General features: G+C 40.0%; 1 protein-coding gene and 1 long non-coding RNA gene across 2 annotated transcripts; both read right to left on the bottom strand.

Annotated features, from left to right (window-relative positions):
* Positions 1-1,809: 1,809 nt before the first annotated feature.
* LOC143131831 (olfactory receptor 6N1-like) lies at positions 1,810-2,482 on the bottom strand. The gene is made up of 2 exons (XM_076291418.1): positions 1,973-2,482; positions 1,810-1,824 (listed from the first exon to the last, which is right to left on the bottom strand). The coding sequence occupies exons 1-2, from the start codon at positions 2,480-2,482 to the stop codon at positions 1,810-1,812; spliced, it is 525 nt and encodes a 174-aa protein (XP_076147533.1).
* A 19,328-nt stretch (positions 2,483-21,810) lies between these two features.
* LOC143131593 (uncharacterized) lies at positions 21,811-22,724 on the bottom strand. Its single transcript, XR_012988131.1, has 2 exons — positions 22,375-22,724; positions 21,811-22,058 (listed from the first exon to the last, which is right to left on the bottom strand). It is a non-coding gene; the product is annotated as an uncharacterized LOC143131593 (long non-coding RNA).
* Between the last annotated feature and the right edge of the window lie 369 nt (positions 22,725-23,093).

Consider the following 23,093-nt stretch of genomic DNA (forward strand, 5'->3'; position numbering starts at 1 on the left):
AACTGACTGAAAGCTCTTAACGTGAAATCACCAACCTGAAACAACACCATCCGTCAGTTCACTGGGCGATGCTGTTGCTTGAACGGAGCTGGGTGGTCTTTTGAAAAACTTTCTAATATCCATAACGTTTCAACAACATGTACACAAGGTGTTTTATTCACAGACTGTAAAAGTGACAGACTTCTGACCAAAGATTCTAGAGCGCTACGCGCTAGAATCTTTGCTTCTGACAGAGTCTTTTTGGAACACCGAAGCCATGACGTAGCGTTGTCAAGGCAGCATTTTCACTGGATCTAAACAAATCAATCTAACCATTGAAATCACCATAGCGGATAGCCCAGAGACCTGGCATACATCAGTGTTGCGCGGGTTTGGTCACAAGCGGCCCGCGGTCGCCCGATATTTTAATCAACCCGACCGCAACTCGGACCGCGAATATTAATTAGGACAAAATTATATCCGACCCGCTTATTTACAAAATGTGTGCTTTTGGTTATAGCCTGCATGCAGTGTTACAGTAGGCCATTTCTGTAAAACAAACGAATTTATTTGCGAAACTTTATGCAGTAGAACTAACTACTGTAACTTTTATGCATGCGCGAACCTATACATACCGGTAGCCTAGATATGGCTATGTAGTCTGTGCCATAACATTTATTCCTGGAGGCTGCCCGTTTTGGCTGTCATACTTTTAAATGGCTTCACAAGAAGGCCTAGACCATAACTTGTACTAATGTCATCTTCTTTAACAACTTTTCCCAATATTTCCCATAGCCTATCGCTTTTCCTGAAGTGGTGTCTTTATTATTTTAACTCGCGTCTTGCTTGTTGCTACTGTTGACTTTACTGTATTGATCCTTTACTGTATTGATGCTAGCCTTCTCGTGATATTTTAAGTAGGCCTATTTGTAGAAAATATATATTAAATTAATTGTAACTGACCCGCCCGCAAATGACCCGAATATCATTAAAATATTTTGTTTATGACTCATAACCGCGGGCGACCGCTTAATTTCGGGCAGACCGCACAACACTGGCATACATCGTGTAGCAAGTCAAATTATTTTTCAATGAAAATAAGGGATATATTTCCTCAGTAATAGAGCATTTGGTGACATTTATAGAGAAACCGAGGGGAAGTTATATTGGAAATAAGAGTTGCCGGGAATTTAAAACACTAAAAAAAGATTCGGGGCTTTTGAAAAAAGATTCGGGGCTTAAGCCCGCTAAGCCACCCCCTAGCTCCGCCACTGCCTATATGACCACCGCTTCGCTGTGCAGCGGTCATACTAACTAAGAGTTGGTACCACAGTGTGTCAAAATAATGAACAGAGCTTTTCATGAGTAAATCACCATATAATTTAATTTAAGAGTGAGATATCCACCAGTTACCAAACCCAGGACATAGATAACAATTTTAATTAACAATTAGATTTTTTTTGTAGGTTTCTACTTTAACTTTGCTACTCCACAACAACTCTGCACAGTATCCCATTAACTGCATGACAGTAGGCATTTACATTTTTCTGTGAAGTAAAAATCATGATGGGTGCGCGTACCATAACATTCATTCCTCCAGGCGCCTCTTGGTAATGCTTATTAATGACTAAGACAATCATCTCTGGTTACACATTTTATGTTTACAACCTTGTCTGAATAGTGCTTTTCGGATCTGTGGAAGTTGAAGCCCATAAGTTAATGGATTTGATAGTGGAGGGAGAATCAAAAACTGTATAGCCAATGCATTGCGTACACTAACTGAAAGGTTTTCTGAACCAACCCAACTGTATGATACATCAAACAGTGTTGTCATGATGAAGATGGCTATAACCAAAATATGAGGCACACAAGTTTTGACAAACTTTGTTCTGCCCTCACTGGATGATATGCAAACCCGTACAATGAGAGCATATGAAATTAAAATTAAAACAAACTGTATACAGTAAGCTGTAATAAGTAACATGCTCCAAACCTGGTTGGCTATGGCTAGAGAACAACCCAGCTTTACTATTGAAGGATTATCACAGAATAGTTTACGAATGTGAGATCCACAAATGGGTATTCTGAGAGTAAGAATAAGAGATGCTACTGATGTCAAAAATGGATAAGCCCAGGCCACTACAAGCAGTTTAAGCACAGCATGTGGAGTCAAAATACTGTGGTATTGCAGTGGTCTGCAAATTGCCACATAGCGGTCATAAGACATCACTGTTAAAAGAGAGATTTCACACCTTGCTGAGGTATAAATCACATAAGTTTGTGTTAAGCACCAACTGTATGTTATTGTGTGAGTATCCGATTGCAAGTCCAGCAAAAATTTAGGGTAAAAACCAACAGTCCCAAAAAGGCTATTCAAGCATAGATTAGAGAGGAAAATATACATAGGCTCATGGAGGCTTTTTTCCATGATCACTGTTAAGATCAAAGTTAAGTTGACTGTAATGATTAGGATATAAAGGACAAATGCCAACAAGAAGTACATAGGCTTATAAACAGATCCCTGCAGTCCAGAATAAACAAACAATTTAAAATCAGACAAGTTTTCCATCATCTCAAGCATAATTCACATGTATCTTAATAATAGTCTAGAGGTAGCATTTGAACATATCCACATAGAATCACACACCAAGTAACATCATATTGCAGTATTATGGTCATTAGGCTATATCAAAGACCATTTACAGGTACATTAATAATATAGAAACATTTTGTATTTTAAATGGTGTCATACAGCTATTATATGCACTGCCTGTTTTCAGTTTTGTTGTGAACTCAGGGACTAGATAGACGGCTCATTTATAGCTTAAACTCTACCTTAGGGACCATATGAATAGCCTAACTGATTAACTCCAAGGTAATGGGGACTTCACATTGCACGTGACTGCTCGCCGCTAGGTTGCTCTTGGTTGAGTAATGTCCCATGTTTTTTTTTTGTTGTGCTTGCCGCCAAGCTCAGCACAAAATACCAATGACTTACAGCACAACACAGTCTAAGCACAACACAGTCAACATGATTGAACTTCCACCGCGGCAAGAGCGGCATAAGAGGCAAAATGCTGCTTGCTGTGTGCTTTGCTCGGCGCAGTGGCAGGCCAGTTCTTGTGCGCGCAAGCTATTGAAAATAACATGTTTCATAGCGCAGCACTGCCGCTTGAATGTGCAATGTGAACCCCACTTAAGAGTGTTTTTAAACTACACTCCCAGTGAATCAGTCCGAGTAACAACAGCTTAATGTTTTAATGAACAGCATTTTTTGTATTAACCAGGAAGCCAGATGTCCTGCACATTCTCTCCGCAAAAATAAATCACGTGTGTTTGTGTATGCGCATATTGTATGTTTGTTTTTGTGTATATCTGTGCTTCTTTGTGGATGTGTGTGTTTATATGTATGTTTATCTGTGTGTCTGTGCTTGTGCCTGCATGTTTGTGTATTTTTATTTGTGTGCGTGTGGGGGTGTTTGTGTGTGTGGGTGTGTTAATGTGAGTGTGCATGTGTGATCATTAACATCAGTGCTATAAGTGTGTAGGTGGACTCTATGACCCCAAAGTCTGCCATGACCGGGCCTCAGGTCAAAGATGTTTGAGAAAGGCTGGCCTTTGTCATAGGTTTCTATTTCATATTTTGGAATTAATATAAACTTTATATATTTTGTTAATAATTTATAGTATTTTATTATCTGCATAATTACTAATAGCTAAACATAATTAGTCATTTGAATACATCATGTTGATATTGAAATTATTAGGCTACACTTGGATATACAGTAGTTGCTTATAGTGTAGGGATATGTGGATTGAATTCATCATGTTTTCTATGTCATTAGATAAAATAAATGTTCATTTTTTGAACATTTATTTTATCTAATGACATAGAAAACATAATGAATTGAATCCACATATCCTTAATATCCAAGAACATCTTTCTGGGATCTGGGATGAGATAAGTCTCTCGCAATATTCATTTTTATGAGTATGGAAGCGTCGACCCAGTGGTAGCAGCAGAGAGTAGAAACCATCCGGCAAGTGTTATTTAAAATATAGCTGCAAGCAGCAATGAGGGGCCAAGCAGCTAAGCAGGAGTTGGGATTGGATTGGACTGGACTGGACATACCAAGTTTGGTTTAAATCGGTAAAAGTGTTGATAATTATAGCACCCCTAGTGGTGAAAGCACACCAAATTAATTGTGCATCCTCAGGATCTATTCCCAAGTCCACATACCAAGTTTGGTTGCGATAGGTGAAAGTGTTGCTAATCATTGAGCCCCTAGTGGTCAAATGTCACCAAATTTATTGTGGGTCCTTAGGATGTGTTTACGAATCAACGTATCAAGTTTGGTGTCGATACGTAAAAGTCTTCCTAATTATAGCGCCCCTAGTGGTCAAAGTATACCAAATGTATTGTGTGTCCTCAGGATCGGGTCCCGAGTCCATGTATCAAGTTTGGTTTTGATAGATAAAGGCGTTGCTGAGATATGAGCTAATTTTGTGTATATCTAGCGCCCCCCTAGTGGTCGAAGGTCACCAAATGTATTGTGTGTCCTCAGGATGGGATCCCAAGTCCATATACCAAGTTTGGTTTCTATATATGAAAGCATTGCTGAGATATAAACCCTACTTCCTGTGATTATAGCGCCCCTCTAGTGGTCAAAAGACTCCAAATTTATTTTGTATCTTCAGAATGGGGTCTCAAGTCCATGTACTAAGTTTGGTTTCAATATGTGTAAGCATTGCTGAGATATGAGCCTACTTCCTGTGATTATAGCGCCACACAGTGGTCAAAATTTACCAAATTTCTTGAGCCTCCTCCTAATTGGGTTCTGAGCCCATGTAACAAGTTTGGTTTTGATACGTGTAAGTATTACTGAGATATCCCTTCACTTCCTGTTTGGTGGCTTCGCCGCCAATTTCGATTGGCTGTTACGGGCGAACGGTTTTAGGTTTGAAGACAAAAAGGGATAACTTTTTTGAGGCTTGGACTGAAGATTATGTTTGTCAAGTTTGGTGTCAATCGGACAAACTTTGTGACCTGTGAAAACTTTTAGGTGTTTTTTATTAAATCCAATATGGCGGCCGGATCAATTAGGATGACATCAGAGTTTTGCTTGGGTCAGCCTAAGGACCTCCGACTGTATTAACAGACCCCACTAGTACATTTTAATTCCAAACACAACAGCAGCTACAGGCCAAAACACATTGTTCCTAATTGCAGCGCCCCCTAGAGGTCAAAGGTCACTAAAGTATTTGAACATCCTCCTGATGGAGTCTTGAGTCTACGTACTAAGTTTGGTTATGATACATGAAATGGTTGCGGAGATATGAGCTCACTTCCTGTTTGGCGGCTTCGCCACAAATTTCGATTGGCTGCTACGGGCAAACGCTTCCGTCAATTGTTATGGAAATCAAAACACTGATAAGGCATGGTCTGAATTTTTGTGAGGATCTGATGAAATTTGTGACCTAGGGAAATTTGATAGTGGTTTTGATTATTGATGGCGGCCAAATCAATTATGTTAAGGATGATAAGGATCTTCCACAGTATTACCAGACACCACTAGTACATTGTAATTCTAGGCACAACAGCAGCTACAGTCCAAAAGGCATGTTACTGATTTACAGCGCCCCCTAGAGGTCAAAGGTCACCAAATTTCTAGAGCGTCCTCCTGATGGGGTCATGAGTCCATATACCAAGTTTGGATTTGATGACTGCAAGGGTTGCTGAGATATGAGCTCACTTCCTGTTTGGCGGCTTCGCCACAAATTTTGATTGGCTGTTACGGGCGAACGGTAATACTTCTGAAGACAAAAAGGGATAACTTTTGTGAGGCTTGGTCTGAAGATGATCTGTGTAAAATTTGGTGGGAATCAGAGAAAGTATGTGACCCCTGATACATTTTAAGGGCCCTATTTTAATGGTCTGAAACGGAAGTGTCTTCGCGCAAAACGCAAGTGACTTTGTGGGCGGATCTTGGGCGCTGATGCTATTTTACCAGCGGGATATTGACTGTTGCGCCCGACGCAAATCTAAAATGGGGTGGTCTGAAGTAGCTACATTAATCATGGGTGTGGTTTGGGCGTAACGTGCAATAAACCAATCAGAGCGTCATCTCACATTCCCTTTAACAACAGGCACGCTTGTTCCATAGCTGATTGCTATTATGGTGGCGTATTTGCCAGGCGCAGCCAGGAGCGTTCACAGCGCTATAATCACTGTTCAGTTGGGAACAGTTAGCTATTGATTTTTCATCTTGACAAAATGTAATACAGAATTGTCACAAAGAAATACTTTCCGATGTTTTGGGATCATTCTCACTGAATCACGAGGTTATGAATGCATGGTGATATATTTGCAATGTACAATGTAATCTAACATTACCTCTCTATAGACAATGCATATCTTCCGTCAGTTAATCTCTTCTCTCCCGTGCTGCCGCTGGGGCATTTGGGTTAAATGGCATCGGCATGCAGTTCAACATCACGTCTCCTTAAGTCCTCTAACATTTCCTAATTTATGTCATCAACACATCAGTGATTCGTGAAAATGTGTACGCTAGATTTATGCCTATTTTTTCACATGGACACCACACTGATTTCCCTCGAGTGGTAATATTTTTCTTTGAAATTATGTATGGTTTACAGAAATGGGAACTACATTGTATAGATGAGAGGAGCTAAGTGTGCGTTGCGCAGCACAGGCGGCCAAGCAAGGGCTTCGTTTAAGTTGACCTAACTTTCAACTCTGCACAGTATCCCATTAAAGGACAATTCCGGCGCAAAATGAACCTGGGGGTTAATAACACATTTGTACGAGTTCGACCGTTCGCTGGGATTTATTTTCATGCTAGTCGAATGTGACCAGTTTTATTGCAAACCGCTAATTAGCTTTTAATGCTAGCCTTCGGGGCACACGTACAGTAGAAAGAAATCGCTATTTCTATACCACTAAAAAGGCTCAAAATAGCACCACACTTAAACAGTAGCATAATGAGGGTCTCTACATGTAAACCGAAGCATTGAGAACTTTGTAAGTGTACAGGCAGTTTATTAAAAAGAAACACATTACCGTTCACGTCTGGTTGTTCACATATACAGGCAGGCGATGTGAACTAAAATCATGTAATTTGCTCAATATAGGCCTATCAGAAATAAGCTCCGATGTAACATAACTTGTATAGTGTACTTACTTAGTGGATGTCCATCTGGTCTCTCTGGTATGGATCGCCGCCTCCAATTTCTTTTCGGGACATGGAAAAAAGTTTCAACTACAGCCCTGTTTATCAATGAGGGGGAATCTTCAGACTCTACAAAACACTGCGTCTCTTGGGGGTCAAGACGCAACAGGTCCCACTCCATGCAACACAGGCACTCCTCTTCGGTGGCTATAGCTTCACAATGTCCGCAGGTAGCCTACAGTTTCTAGAAGTGCGAGGCTGTGTGCAGAATTGACTACAGGTAGCTCTCTCTCTCTCATAGCCCTTTCACGGAGCTCCGCAGCTCTTCGTTGGTAGGCTATATTCCGACGTCCAATAAGGGTTCATCCTCGATGTCTTCAAATTCGTTCAAATAGCCTGCCATCTCTTATGTCTCCTGTTGCGTTCAGTGCTTCTCTTTTGCACAGTCCTTTCTTTCAGCAACAACGTTTCACATGAGATTCACTTCACATCCCAGAGTTTCGTTTTCCCAAGGCGCCTGCCTGTATGTGAACCAGACGTGAACGGTAATGTGTTTCTTTTTAATAAACTGCCTGTACACTTACAAAGTTCTCAATGCTTCGGTTTACATGTAGAGACCCTCATTATGCTACTGTGTAAGTGTGGTGCTATTTTGAGCCTTGTTAGTGGTATAGAAATAGCGATTTCTTTCTACTGTACGTGTGCCCCGAAGGCTAGCGTTAAACACTAATTAGCGGTTTGCAATAAAACTGGTCACATTCGACTAGCATGAAAATAAATCCCAGCGAACGGTCGAACTCGTACAAATGTGTTATTAACCCCCAGGTTCATTTTGCGCCGGAATTGTCCTTTAACTGCGTGACAGTAGACTATTTACAATATTTTCTGTAAAGCAGAGTTTGTAAACACATTATCATCAACTTAATTCACGCACAACATTTATTTGAGCAGGAGAGAGAATAACAATGAATGGATGCAGCAACTACAGAAATTGTACAGAAATTGTAACCATACTTGCTGCTTTCTTGTACTATCTGTTGCTGGTTAACAGCACATAAAAAGCTGATTTAAGCTAATTCACTTACTGAACACTTCAAGGCCATCATGGATATAAAACGTTTTTTGAAAATAACGAAAGGATGGAGGGAACATAGCAAAGCTTGGAGTTATTTCAGATGGGCTACAACAAGGTAGGCAAAATTATGGTGCTTAAAACCTTACACAACGGTAAATTGGAACAAAACTAAAAGTAACTTTAGCCTTTATAGGGCTGTAGCCTATAAAGTTGTCCAGATTAATAGGTCGTAATTAGGCATTGTTGTAAAGATATTGCATGTAGATGTTGTACTTTATAGGCTACTAAATATTTAGGTCACCAATGCACGAACAAAACCGGGAAATGGACAAATATTATCAAGGCTTTGAATGTTTCCGTCTGTGCACGGGGGTGTCTGTAGATTGGTGTGCAACGCATTCATTCATGCAGGCCTGTGGTCATGCATGCGCCCTTAAAATAGCATCTGCATTTTCGCCACAGACTTTAGACCAGGGAGTTCCTGGTCTGTGGCGGAATTGTTTTCTGAAACTGCAAAATATCAACAGTGAACGTTTGCGCCGGAACACGCCCCGTCTTTTCACTGAACCGCCCCCGTGGGCGCAATCGAATTCCCTAATTTACAGGCATGTACCTGTGGAGGGAAAATTCCAATATGCGCTGACTGCAAAATAGGAAAGACAAACGCGCGAGTATACAAAGTCAGTTGCGCCGGGACGGAAGATAGTTATAAGTGTTTTTGATGAAATCCAAAATGGCGGAAAATCCATCATGGTGGAAAATGACGTCATAGGGTGCGTTGAACTCGGCTTGGTCCAAGGATTCCAACGATACCTGACTTTTGAAAATCGGACCTAGGGGTCAAAAGTTACGTGAGTGAACACACTTCCAACTTTTGCCTGTTGGTGGCGCTAGAGGGTTCGAGTTGCCGACATGAAACTTGGTGACATGAATCATGGGACCGTCCCCAATTAGTGTGCCAAATTTCCCAACTTTTTACCAGACGGTTCTATGGGCTGCCATTGACTTCCATTGCAAATAATAATAATAATAGGAAAACGTAGAAACACAATGAGGTCCTCGCAGCTTCGCTGCTTGGCCCCCAATAAACTCCTGGTGTACTTACAAACTTTCCAATGCCTCGAGTATAGAACATATTTGTACAACTGTAGAAGTTTGGTATCATTCCGGGCATTATTAGTGGGGTAATTTACGAGATACACCGTTGGTTCTGTTAGCACCTGCACTAAGCCATGAGCCTGATATCGCTAACTCAACCAATGTTCGACCAAGGGAAAGAAGCTTCTGGGGGGGTGTTTGGCTCAAGTTCATGATGCAAAGGACCCTAGGGTGAAATTACTCCGAACCATCGTTTTAAGTTTAATGTTAAAAAGAGTAATATGATGAAAGTCAGAAGCAAAGAGAACTAGATGTACCGCATAGCGGTACAAAATATGACCGCCGCTCAGTCCTGTATATCCGTTCCGCGAACATAAATCACACTAATCAATTTGTATCCATCTTCTACTCCACCCCCACTCTTGAAACTTTTGTGTATGCACCTGTGTGTGTGTGTGTGTGCAGGCTGCACAGCAAGTAGCCTGCTGACGCTGCGAAGGTGAATAGATTTGTAGCACTTGAAACATTATTATTAGGGCTGTCAATCGTTTAAAAAAAATAATCTAATTAATTACATACTCTGTGATTAATCTAAATTAATCGCATATATAATTTTTGCTGTGAAAGTATTTGAAATATTTAAATTCAAATTAATAATTTATTCATTTTAAAACTTTAATGTCAGCATTAGTGACATTAAAGATCAAAAAATCTTTTATTATTATTTTAATAATGCCCATAATAATCTATGATATGACCTAATATGCTGAGGAAATACAGCGGGGAAAATAAGTATTGAACACGTCAACATTTTTTTCAGTAAGTATAATTCCAGTGAGGCTATTCGCATGAAATTTTCACCGGACATTAGTATTAACTTATAGCCTAGAAATCTAGACGCACCCTAGCGGCGGCAAATTAATTTGCTCAGCTTCTACGTCTAGTATCGAACCATAGGAATTTCTATTGGCTTAACACCGTGGATGACGGCCAATCACAGCGCTCTATTTCGTTAGAGAGTCTTAAGGCGCGCTTAACAGGATAACGACATCCTGCGACGGTGAACAACAAGGAAGGTGGCTATGGCAAACGAAGAGCGGTTGTTTGAATCGGCGTTGGCGTCAACTTTGGAGGAGTTGGACTTGTGCTTTTCTTTGAAAGTAGATCAACACAATGCACTTAAGTCATTCCTTTCGAAGAAGGATGTATTTGCCGTTTTGCCGACCGGATACGGATATGGTCGTAGCGCTGGCCTATTGCATGCCTAGGCAGTTTGAAAGACAATTCTCTGCCCGCCCCTTGGATTAAGCGAGGTGAATGATTCGATGCCAGACTATACATGTCAATGATATAGGATGGCCCGCCAGGCTAATTAACTTAGGTAATCCACACATATATAAAAATCCAAACATTAATGTCTAAAAGTAGTGTTATGAGTAAAAAAGTGGAATGGCACAGGGGAAAAAGTATTGAACACGCTACAAAAAGTACAAGAAAAAGCAGTACACAAACGCAAGGAATGGCAAGGAACAAACTGGAATATATAAGTAGTTAGAGAAATTATCCCTCCTATCTGTGCAAATTGATATAAACTGGTTTAGTACATACTGGTGGGCTATAAAAAGGTTTTTTGTTAGCAAGGTGTCACAAGAAACATTTCATGATGGGTAAAAGCAAAGAGCTCTCCCAAGATCTTTGCAACCTTATTGTTGCAAAACATATCAATGGAACTGGTTACAGATGCACTTCAAAACTTCAGAATCATCCAGCAAGCAGTACTGGAGCCATTATCTGCAAGTGGAAGGAACATCACTACATCATCAACTGGCCACGCACAGGATCTCCTTGCATGATTTCTGACCAGGAAGTCAGAAGGATAGTCAGAAGAGTAGCCCAAGAGCCAAGGACCACTCTGAGAAAGCTCCAGAAAGATTTGTAGGCAGCAGGTACAATTGTTACAGAGAAAATCATAGGTAATGCACTCCACCGCCATGGCCTCTATGCACGCTCATCCAGCATGATTCTATTGCTGAAGAAAAACATGTCGAAGCTCGTTGCAAGTTTGCTACACAACATTTGAACAATCCTATGAAATACTGAGAAAATGTATTCTGGTTAAAAATGTAACTTTTCGGATGTCATACTACACACCATATTTGGAGGAGAAATGGCACTGTGCATCACACTAAAAATACCATACCAACAATGAGGTTTGGAGGTGGTGGCATCATGGTGTGGGCTGTTTTTCATCTCATGGTACTAGCAGACTTCATACAGTTCAAGGAATGATGAATGGAGTCATTTTGTTCTAGGAGAATCTTTACATCCACCAGGATGATGAGGATGAGACATGGCTAGACTTTCCAGCAGGACAATGATCCAAAGCATTCAGCAAAGGAAACTCTCAATTGGTTTCAGAGAAAGGAAATCAAGGCCCTGACTTCAATTCAATTGAACAGTTTTGGAAGTTAACTAAAGATCAGGATTCACAAAAGGGACCCCTGAAATCTTCAATATAAAGGACTATCTGTTTAAAAGAATGGGCCAAACTCACACCAGAATACTGTGACTGATTAGTTTCATCATACAGGAAATGCCTTAAAGCTGTCATTACGAATAAAGGCTTGTCCACAAAGTATTTAAGAAATTTCAGCAGGCGTGTTCATTACTTTTTTCCTGTGTCATTTCCACTTTATTGCACATAACTCGACCTATGGACTTTAATGTTTGGATTTTTTTATATGGGTGGATTATCTGAGTTAATACTAATGTCTGGTGAAAATTTCATGCAAATAGCCTCATTGGAAGTATACTTACTGAAAAAAATGTTGACGTGTTCAATACTTATTTTCCCCGCTGTAAATGCAAAAGTGCTTCGGAAAGAAGTTGTTTTTCACATACAAGGTATTTCAGGCCACAGATATAACCTAGGGGACACAATGAAAATAAATTAACACTCCGCTCAATGTCAACACAATTTCTTTGCATTGATGTGCGACTTTAGAGTTGATGAACTCCGGTGATATGCAAATTCCTTGCTGCAGACATTGCAGAGGACTTTATTTTAATCAACACTTTATTTTTATCAACACCATCAGGCCATAAATGTTCCAATCAATGATCTAGGCAGCACATTTTCTTCTCTCTCATTCATTTTACAGTCTAATGGTTACTGACTACAACGGCTCGGGGTCAAATGTCATACGGAATCGATTAATCTGCGTTATTTTTTTTAATCAGTTATTTTTTCTCAAATTAATTAATCGAAATTAATCAGTTATTTTGACAGCCCTAATTGTTATAAAACCTTTAAAATCTCTAAACAATCACAAGTAGGGCAGTTCATCACAGTTCATCCATTGCAACTGGACTGATGAAAGGTCATGTACACCTGTAGGCTACATTGTATTTGGGGCAAGCAGAAGGTATCAGTTTTACATTAATTTATTTATTTATTTATTAACAAACAAAACAATCCCTGTCATTTCCATGCAGTTTTTAACAGCTATCAAGAAGAGAGGCCATGCCATGGATTTTTGTGAATGTTTCTTCTTCTACATATGGACGATTTGTCATCTTTAGTTCATATGATATTCAACTTTATTGTCAATGCACAAATTAAATACCAATAGTCTAAAACGAAATGCAGTTCTACAATGGTACAAATAACTGACATGTCCAAAAGGGCCTTCATGAAATGCGTCGCTAGACTGTTCACATTTTACGGGCCAAGTTGAGAGCTGCGTCCGTTGTTCGTGGGGAAAATACTGATGGCCGCGGACCACTGGTTGAAAACACCTGGCTTAGGGACTGTACGATATTTAACGGGGGGGGGGGGGGCGGTCGCCAGTCGATCGGGTTAAAAATGTTCTGCCTGGCCCTCCCTCCTGGTCAAAATTATTTTTCCAGGGGCTTCCCCCCGGCTCAAAAAAAATTCTCCTAGGCCCTCCCCCCTACGTGAAAACTGGTTGAAAAATGACGTTTACAAGGTTAAAACGACCAGCAAATGTCATAAGCACACATACACACACACGGGTACACACGCAGTGCTGATCTCTACAATACTACGCCTCTCGTAGGCTATATAGATGCTTCGGAATTAGGGTTGCAAAGGGGCGGAAAATTTCCGGTAAATTTCCGGAAACTTACCATGGGAACTTAACTCATTGAATGCCAAGCTGTTTTCGGAAGCTTTGTCCTAGACTGCCAGCAATCTAGACCATTGTTGATGATTTTTGTACAGCCACAGCATATTCTGTGTTATAGCTATGAACACATACAATGGCTCGTTTAAAAGGTGAGACTTTAAGCTCTCAGTGGGTGCAAACCGTGTATTTCTACACGCCTCTGTTCCTGAGAAATCCCAAGCTAAACAGTGGCTAATTTTCATCAAAATCTTTTTTTTCTAGAAATGGAGACATTGCGTCTTTTATGAGTCACTATCACCGGCATATTCGGCACTCTGGCAAGGGCGTGCCCTCTTGCAAGCGCGACTCAGCCTACCACCCACTTCGCTAGGCCCGGCTCGTGGTGGAGATGGAACTCCCTCCTCAGCACGGTGTTCAGTCACTCCTTATAATGTTTTTGACCTGTTGTGGTCAGAGTCATCTTGTCTTAGTAGAAAGGTGGACTCATCCAGCGTTGTCTGGCGAAAACGCACCTGCTGCAATATCTTTTTCTTCGACTTTTTCATTTCTCCCTTCAGCACCTAAGAAGTGTTGCCTGCAAAGTTTCTGGGAAGAGATCTAACGAGACCTGCCACCTAGTGATAAACCCACGAAAATAAATGACCTGATTTTGACCTGGCGTGCATGTCACTGATAGACTAATCAGTGACTGATTTGAAAACAAAGCGGCAACCATCAAAAGCCGAGTTAAGATCAAACGTCCAGATAAAATGTCCAGATCTTGCGTTTTCATGAGTTTTCAATCGTCATATATTTAATTTCCATTCATCACAGAGTTCCCAAAATCACATAAGGTGTGTTAGAGTGTCTAGTTTCGTAATTAATAAAAAGTTAGACTAAAAAAAGCTAAAAAATGCACCCACGAATAATTAAAACGTGTGCTCGAATAAATTGTGTGCACAAAAAGGCTATTAGTCAACAATCCAGGAGATAGTGGAAACTGGTCGAGTAGCTTACATTTCCATTTCGTAGCCTTTGAGATGGATCTGGTCAGGGTATACCATGGTTTGGGCATGGCGTATAAGGAAATATTGAGAACTCTAGCCACCCAGCATGGCATGGTTATGAGTTTAAGCACATTAAAAAGGATGCTGAGGGCGAATCGTCTCCGCCGTCGTGAGTATGACGATTTAGGTCATATTGAACTAACTCCAAGGCTCTGGGAGGTTACATGGGTACTGCTGGATGTACTATAAATGTATAGAACATGGTTTGCGCGTGAGAAAAGAAGATGTGCGCATCATTCTCAGCGCAGTTGACCCTGAAAGCACCCAGTGCCGCCGCAGACGACGACTGAGACGCAGGCAATACTTTTGGCAATTTCATATGGCACATCGATTCTTATGACAAGCTCAAGCCTTATGGCATATGCATAAATGGTTGCATTGATGGATATAGCAGAAAGATTATTTAGCTCAGGGCTGCCTTCACAAATAGTGATCCACGTGTGGTTGGGGGCTACTATACAGAGGCGATAGAAAGGGTGGGGGGCTATCCAAGACTTTTGCGCACCGACATGGGAACCGAGAATGTGGTCTTGAGAGACATGCAGGTGTACTTGATGAAGACAATAGCAGGATAATGAAGTTTTTTAACAGGAGTAAGCACTGCTAACCAAAGAATAGAAAGTTGGTGGGGAGCGATGAGAAGACAAGGAATTGAACACTGGATCCAGATGTTTAGCGAGCTTAAGGTCTTTTCACAGGGGACTATCTGGACAAGGCGTTAATCCAGCTGTGTTTCATGGGACCCATTAAGCTAAGTAGGCTAATGCATGCACACTAATATATTAGATAACCTCTAATATAAATAAAGAGAGGGACGGAATAGCCTAGAGATAGAGAGCGTCTTCATTGTTTGTAAAGGAAAGTTTTCACCATCCGAAGTGATTTTGTTTTACTGCACATCTTAAATACAATACATTTCTTTCATCCAAACATTCGGGGTTTTCTTGGGATTCTAAATATCACTGACCTATGTGTATTTCCTTTTTTCAGGACGAGTTAAACAGCATCATGAAAATCTGGAACGCACATCGCATCCGCCCCTCTACAAACGCGAGTGTGCCGTCTGGCGTACCTGATCTGATGTATGTGGCATCACATTTGTGGGGAGCTGATGATCTTCTTGTGCCTGTTAATGCGGGTGATTTAGCTGTATGTAAAGAAAACTTTGATTTTTGCGCAAATGTGATGTTGGAGAGGGGATTGGAGTTTTCTTCAAACTGTCCACAGGCACAGGAATTGTACATTACTTTGAGGGACTTTGTTCATCCACTACTAATTGAGTAGGTGTCTGTAGAGAGAGACTAACAAACAAACAGACATCCCTTTCACCTGTGTTTACAGTAAATCTGAAGAAAAATAGCCTAGGATCTGAATCTATTTATTTTTAACAGATGATGTATGCCCCAGCTTAAATACAGTAATAAAAAGTACAGTACACATAAGATGACTTCTGCAAAAACACTACATTATTTATTGTTTAAATGGCACTGCTTTTCAGTTGAACAAGTAACAGTTCCTCAGCATAACAAGGAATACAGGGCATATATAAAGAACCCTGTTAAAAATGTTTGCTCTTAATCTAAAAAACATCTGCCCATATGTAAAACATTGCACATGGTTCAGAAAAAAAAAAATATGCATAATAAAACAAAATAAGATTTGTTGTTTCTTTGCTATACTAAAACCTGTAAAATGTGTTATTCACAACTGCTTGTTTTAAACACTTGTGCAAGAATTTAAAAAGAAAGTTGACACCTGTTTTATCCAGGAATGTTTACAAAATGTGTCATTCAAAATTAAAATGTTTTGCACATATTCACAGTTTACTTAACATTATTATTTAACAACTAAATAACCTGAGTTGTTTAGTATCAGAACAGCTTACCAACTTGTCACCTTTTTTGAGGCATGGCAGTTTTTCATAAAGCTAACCAAACTATTGAGAACTGCAAACTGACCCTATGTAGCTGATGAGACAATCTACACTATATCCATTACCCAGACAAAACTAGTCAGCACACTATTAAAATCATTTCTGAGGTCTGGGTAATTGTAGTAACCAACAGGCAATTCACTAGTTCGCCCGTCGGCATGATTGCTATACTGAGTGAATAAGCTAAGCGCGTGTTTGGCATGGTAGCTGGCTGGAATGCCTGAAGCGGAGATTGTGATAGAGCGATGGCCGCTTGCACCCCCCAATGTAAGGAGGATGTGTAACTGGGCTATCAGTGAAATGGAGGAGTAGGGGGAGGAGGAGGGATAATTTTGTGAGCGCCGCGGCGTGTGATGTATGGATAAGGAGGCCGGCTTAAATACCCTGGCGGCGGAAGACAGGTGAGTTAATTGCTGTCAATCATCCCTAAGGGCTCCTCCCGAACAAATTTGAGCCAGTGCAAAACCTCAGGAAGTTTTGAAAAGTTTGATGGTCAGCTTCCACAATGTAACGTTTCAGATGGCGAGCAACTGCATGCTGTATTGCGGTCATCGCATCTGGGAACTGGAGAAGCTCCTTCACGGCCTTCGAAGTTGTTGTTTTTTGCTCTAACAGTTGATGCAGCACATCGATCGGGAGAGTGCGGGCTAAGGTATCAACTACGGGGCGCCAGCATTCAATGATGTACATTGGTGCTTGGATTATAGACTTATAACCCATTTGTGAGAGTAATGGGACTAGATTATCTTTATTTGGCACCTCATATTCTGAGAATTCTGTGATGCAATCACGGAACAATCCTTTTCCTTCTCCCTCTTCAAGCTGACCATTAGGCAATCGCATGTAGATCTCTGACTCTAAAACATGAGGATCTTTAAATGCCTTGATAAGATCAGAGAGACAGTGTCCTCTACGTATGATTAACGTGACACTGGGCGCATGGTCACTGTCTGACTCAGGGAAAGAGTCTACAACAGAAGGCTGCAACATCCAAGAGCAGGGCCGTTTCAAGGAATTTGGGGGCCCCAAGCAAAATGGACATGGAGGCCCCCACCCACCCACCGCACGCAAAGCCTACAGGAACCACAGCATAGCCATACAGTTTAAATTCACCCACACTTTATATAAATAAAAAATGTTGACAGTGCAAATACTGCTGTTGCATATATATGCTGTGCATTAGTTTTGAAAATTTTGAACATTTGCAAAAACACCACCGTACCATAAAATCCAATGTCAGCTTCTTCCTCATGAATAGAGGATGAAGTTGATGGTGTACCTGGGAAAATAATTGAAAAAAAATCTGAGATTACCTGTGAAGTACGTTTGACCATTTCACTGTTAGCATATTCGAAATGGTCATTAACAGCTCAGCGAGAGAAATTCACTCTACCTTCATCAGTGGAGGTATCCTTAGGAAGAGCCTGAGGGCTGAGAAATTTAAGCAAAGCACCTTGAGGGAGAAAGAAGTTAGCATTTCCATATTTTGATATTTAGAAGGGATGCAGCTGCTTTCACAACTACCAATGCTTACTGTAAAAACATCCCAAGCTAATGTTATACATTGACCCAGGCCTACTTGTATCTTAACATAGCATTTAAGCATTCTGCTGTTTGAGAATTAGACAGACGCACCCCGTGCTTTAAAGACAGTAAACAGCTGGCGTGCATGAATACTGCTAGACATGAATGTTCCAGTCTGCTTTGATGCACGGAATTTATCGTGTGGTTTTCCTAACCCCCATTTGGTAAATAGATTATCACGGTCGATTAGTAGCCTATAGCAGAGAAGCTATGCCACCTTCATCAAAACCTATTACAAAGCTATAATAATATAATAATAATAATAATAATAATAATAATAATAATAAGCTTTATTTTTATAGCACCTTTCATACACAGAATGCAGCTCAAAGTGCTTTACATTTGAAGCATGTAACAAAATAATAGTCAGTCAGTCATTATCAATCACATTTCAATAGCAACTATAGCAATGTTATGTCATTAAATATGATAAACAGTGATTCTGGAACAGATCTGCGTCTTCCTTATCCCGTTAATAAACATATTACACAGTATGTAACCATATTCCGTCCGTTCGGGAAAAAAAAGTTGCGCTAACTGTTCTAGTTTGTTATAATAATAATAATAATAATAATAATAATAATAAAATGTATTTATATAGCACTTTTCAAGCACAAAGCACAAAGTGCTCTACAGACAAACAAACAAACAAAACAAAGCAAAAAACTAAACAATAGTAATGATAACAACAATAATAATAATAATAGTAATAATAATAATAATAATAAAAATGATAAAATAGTAAACTACCAAACTACAAACACAAACTTAACTAAATATATATAAAAAAGAAAATATAAAAGGTATACAGTATAGTACCCAAGACAAAATAAACAAACAGAAATGATAATAATGATAACTAGAAAAGCATTTCCTGAAGGAAATACAGTGCATGAAAATGCAAAAATATGATGAGTTCATATGGTTAAATTATTTGCTTGGTAGATAAGGTTTACTATAGTTGGAATGACTGAACAGTTAAATAGGTTGATAATTGAAATTTTTAAATTATTTAGGCAGATAGTTGACGATAACTAACAAATGGAATGGCTCCAATGTTTGCTAGTAGTTATGCTAACTATGTTAAAGATAATAATGCTAACCAAGTAACTACGCTAACTAGCATGCTAACAATATTAAAATGTTAACTATGCTAACCATATGACTTAGCTAACCTAGCTAATAATTTTATGCTAATTAGCATGCTAACATGCTAATTATGTTAACCATGTGACTTAGCTAACTTTGCTAATAATTTTTAACAGTAATGCTAGCTAGCATGCTAGCATGCTAACTATGCTAACCATGTGACTTAGCTAACTTAGCTAATCATTTTTAGCAGTTTTATAAAAAATGCTAAGTAGCATGCTAACATGCTAACTATGCTAACCATGTGACTTAGCTAACTTAGCTAATCATTTTTAGCAGTTTTGTAAAAAATGCTAACTATCATGTTAACATGCTAACTATGCTAACCATGTGACTTAGCTAACTTAGCTAATCATTTTTAGCAGTTTTGCTAAAAATGCTAACTAGCATGCTAACCATGCTAACTAGCTACAGTGAGTAGGAGTCAGTGTTGCGCGGGTTTGGTCACAAGCGGCCCGCGGTCGCCCGATATTTTAATCAACCCGACCGCAACTCGGACCGCGAATATTAATTAGGACAAAATTATACCCGACCCGCGATCCGACCCGCTTATTTACAAAATGTGTGCTTTTGGTTATAGGCTGCATGCAGTGTGACAGTAGGCCATTTCTGTAAAAACAAACTAATTTATTTACGAAACTTGATGCAGTAGAACTACACGCAGTAAGCATGCAGGACATAATGTTTGCGCAGGAGAAAGAATGAGAATAAGAGCGCAAGCACGCACGCAACGCACAAAGGATAAGAACACTAGGATAAGATTTGAAGGCCATGGACATACATCTTTCTTTCGAAAACAGAAATGGTGAGGCGAGGTAGGCAAGAGAGATACATTGCTGGTCAAAACGTTAGCGTAAGAACTGGTTTATAATGCTGAATGAAACACAAAGCTTTACTAAAGCACATCCACTGTTTAAAGTCACAAACACAACGAACTAAGGTAACTTTTATGCATGCGCGAACCTATACATACCGGTAGATATGGCTGTGTAGTCTGTGCCATAACATTTATTCCTGCAGGCTGCCCGTTTTGGCTGTCATACTTTTAAATGGCTTCGCAAGAAGTAGGCCTAGCCCATAACCATAGCCTATATCGCTTTTCCTGAAGGGGTGTCTTTATTATTTTAACTCGCGTCTTGCTTCTTTACTGTTGACTTTACTGTATTGATGCTTTACTGTATTGATGCTAGCTTTCTCGTGATATTTTAAGTAGGCCTATTTGTAGAAAATATATATTTAATTAATTTTAACTGACCCGCCCGCAAATGACCCGAATATCATTAAAATATTTTGTTTATGACTCATAACCGCGGGTGACCGCGGTCATCCGCGGGCGACCGCTTAATTTCGGGCAGACCGCGCAACACTGGTAGGAGTCATAGTTGATGACAAGTAACAGTTACAATGGCTGAACAGTTAAAAAGTTCAGTAGTTTAAAGGGTTAAATTGTTTAACAGTGAAATATTGTAGTGAGGACTTTTATTTTGAAACAGTTTTTGGCAGAGGAAGCAGTTGAACAGGATGTGTAGTCTTAATAGGGCCAGTTTGTATGCTTAAAGCCTGAGAATGGCAGTTGGGCCAGCTGGCCTGAACACCTGCCATAAGATTCCAATTGCTGTGATGTCATAAAGGGCAATGTTAAGTCAATGGGAAAATTTTGATAGTTTTTAATTAATAGTTTAAAAAGTATAAAAGTTACAAAGTTGAAAAATACAAAGCCCACATGTCCTAATTAAGACCTACGCGTCAATGTTTGAATGAAGTTTCTACGTTAAACGGTTGAAGCTGCATTAACTGCGTTAGAAGACATGGAATAATAAGAACTAGAAATGCAATTCCAAGGAATTACCAGTGCATGAAAATGCTAAAGTTGTGATGTAAAATATCATGTATAGTTTAAACAGATAATACAGAGATGGTTACTACGGTGATGCTAGGATAGACATGGTGGTTGCATAGCTTAATTACATTTCCACCCCTATTTTGAGTTTTTCCTCGAAATTGCACACCGCCTACTTAAAATGGCCCTGTTGCCACATACTTTGACTTACAATCAAGTGCCTGACCTCTTTGGAAAGCTAAGGCCTTGTAGAATTTTTTGGTACCAATAGATTGACTGTGTGATGAACTATCAGAGAGTGGCAAAGGGTAGAATGATAGTTTTTTTTATAGGCGGTTATGTACATCTCTAGAAATGACCACATTCTGCCCTCTTGGTCACTTATGTTCTCTTGAAAACACCACTGAGGCCCACTACCAGGTCTTGTGAATCTGTATGTCAAAGTAGATCCTTATAGGATGAAGTATGACTGTGTGGGACTCATATTTGTGTGGGCATACACATGCGTTTTGCTAAGTGTCCATTTGGAGACTCCAAAAGGACCTTTGGTTACCCAAAACTAAAACTCTTCCTATACAAGAACCCCTTTATGTAGAACCATGATCTTGGTGTCAAATGAAAGGTTACACTCTCTGTGTCATGTTGCTTGTACCTGGAGTGCTTTGCAGTGGCTGTGCCATGAGTCCAGAGAAGCATTATCTGACCTGAAACTCTTACTTTTGCTCCTACGCCTTTGAGATTTCCATGAAAAAAGGACAAACAAGGTAATGCAGTGAACATTTGTATTATAAAATGAAACAAAGGTAAAAAATAACAATACCCTGGCAAACGAAACATCAAATGATTCACATTCAATGCAATAGAAATGTATTTGTGTTGGCAACCACGGTCAACAAAATGGAACGTGTTATGAACAACTGAAATAGTCTCGGCCACCGGCTCCTCTTCCTCAGACACAGGATCGATCCTCAGCTCTTGTTTTTTTGCTTGGCGGGGCCCAGTCTTCATCGCTGTCACTGAAACAATTGTACAGATGGAAGTTAGGCTCAGACCCACTAAAGTATATGAAAACCCTTCCCAACAACTTATACAAATGATATAAATGTGTGTACTCAGGTCACACCTCCCCCTGCTCTCTCTTTTACACACACACACACACACACACAAACACACACTGCATTCTCACCTAACTCCCCTCCCCCCAGGTACCAGAACACTGTTCACACTGTTCACACTATGAAACAAAGCTAAATGAAAAACTATGCACTAAACATTACAAAAACAAACTAAACTGTATCTGTAACTGTATATGGATATAAGTAGTCTACTCACAGCTCAAAATCGGGGTCCTTCCCAGCTAAAAAGTTCTGCTCCTCCTCAGAGTCGCATTCCGAGAAATTGCTTTCTTCTCCTTCATCGATGTCCTCCAGATCTTCAATGTCCTCGGGTTCTTCGTCATGTTTCGTCTTTTTTTGTCTCTTTGGCATGTTTTACGAACAAAAACCTTCAAAAACATGTCTCTTGCTTGTTTAGTAACAAACTTCCAAACCACTGCTTCGGAATCTGGTTACGCATGGGCTATGCGCCTTGAGTTTAGCCGACAGGGAAGTAGAATGTGACGATGTGTCACATGTCTAAAGAAAGCTCTCCTCATTGGCTACACGGACATCTAGGTCCCATCTCATTGGCCCCACTCAGACGCAGCGCTATGACCATCAAAGACTGGTTGTCAGATTCATCGCTTACGTGACTCATTGGCTTTGATGGCATTTATCTCGACTCTCATTGGTCCTACAGACATGTAATGGGTATCGATAGAATCAGAAGAGCCTCGTGAACACGCGGAGTACCGTGAATCCAGTGACAATAATGGAAGTAAAACCGAAATATCTGGATTTCCGCGAAAAATAAGTTTTTACTTCGCTTCTTTTCGTATGTATCTGTTTTGTTTGTACTGGCGTGTACAACTACTCAATATATTGGCAATAAAACAATGTAGATATTTTACATCTATGGATTCTTACGAAAATTTCAAGACCAAGCATGCTGGG

This window comes from Alosa pseudoharengus, unplaced genomic scaffold, assembly GCF_046254945.1.
Source record: "Alosa pseudoharengus isolate Yale_2024_CS ecotype anadromous, Long Island Sound unplaced genomic scaffold, YU_APseudo_1.1 YU_APseudo_1.1_scf_18, whole genome shotgun sequence".
NCBI lineage: Eukaryota > Metazoa > Chordata > Actinopteri > Clupeiformes > Clupeidae > Alosa > Alosa pseudoharengus.

Bases quoted from the DNA above. Each gene is read 5' to 3' on its own strand.
- LOC143131831 (XM_076291418.1), bottom strand. From the start codon at position 2,482: ATGTACTTCTTGTTGGCATTTGTCCTTTATATCCTAATCATTACAGTC.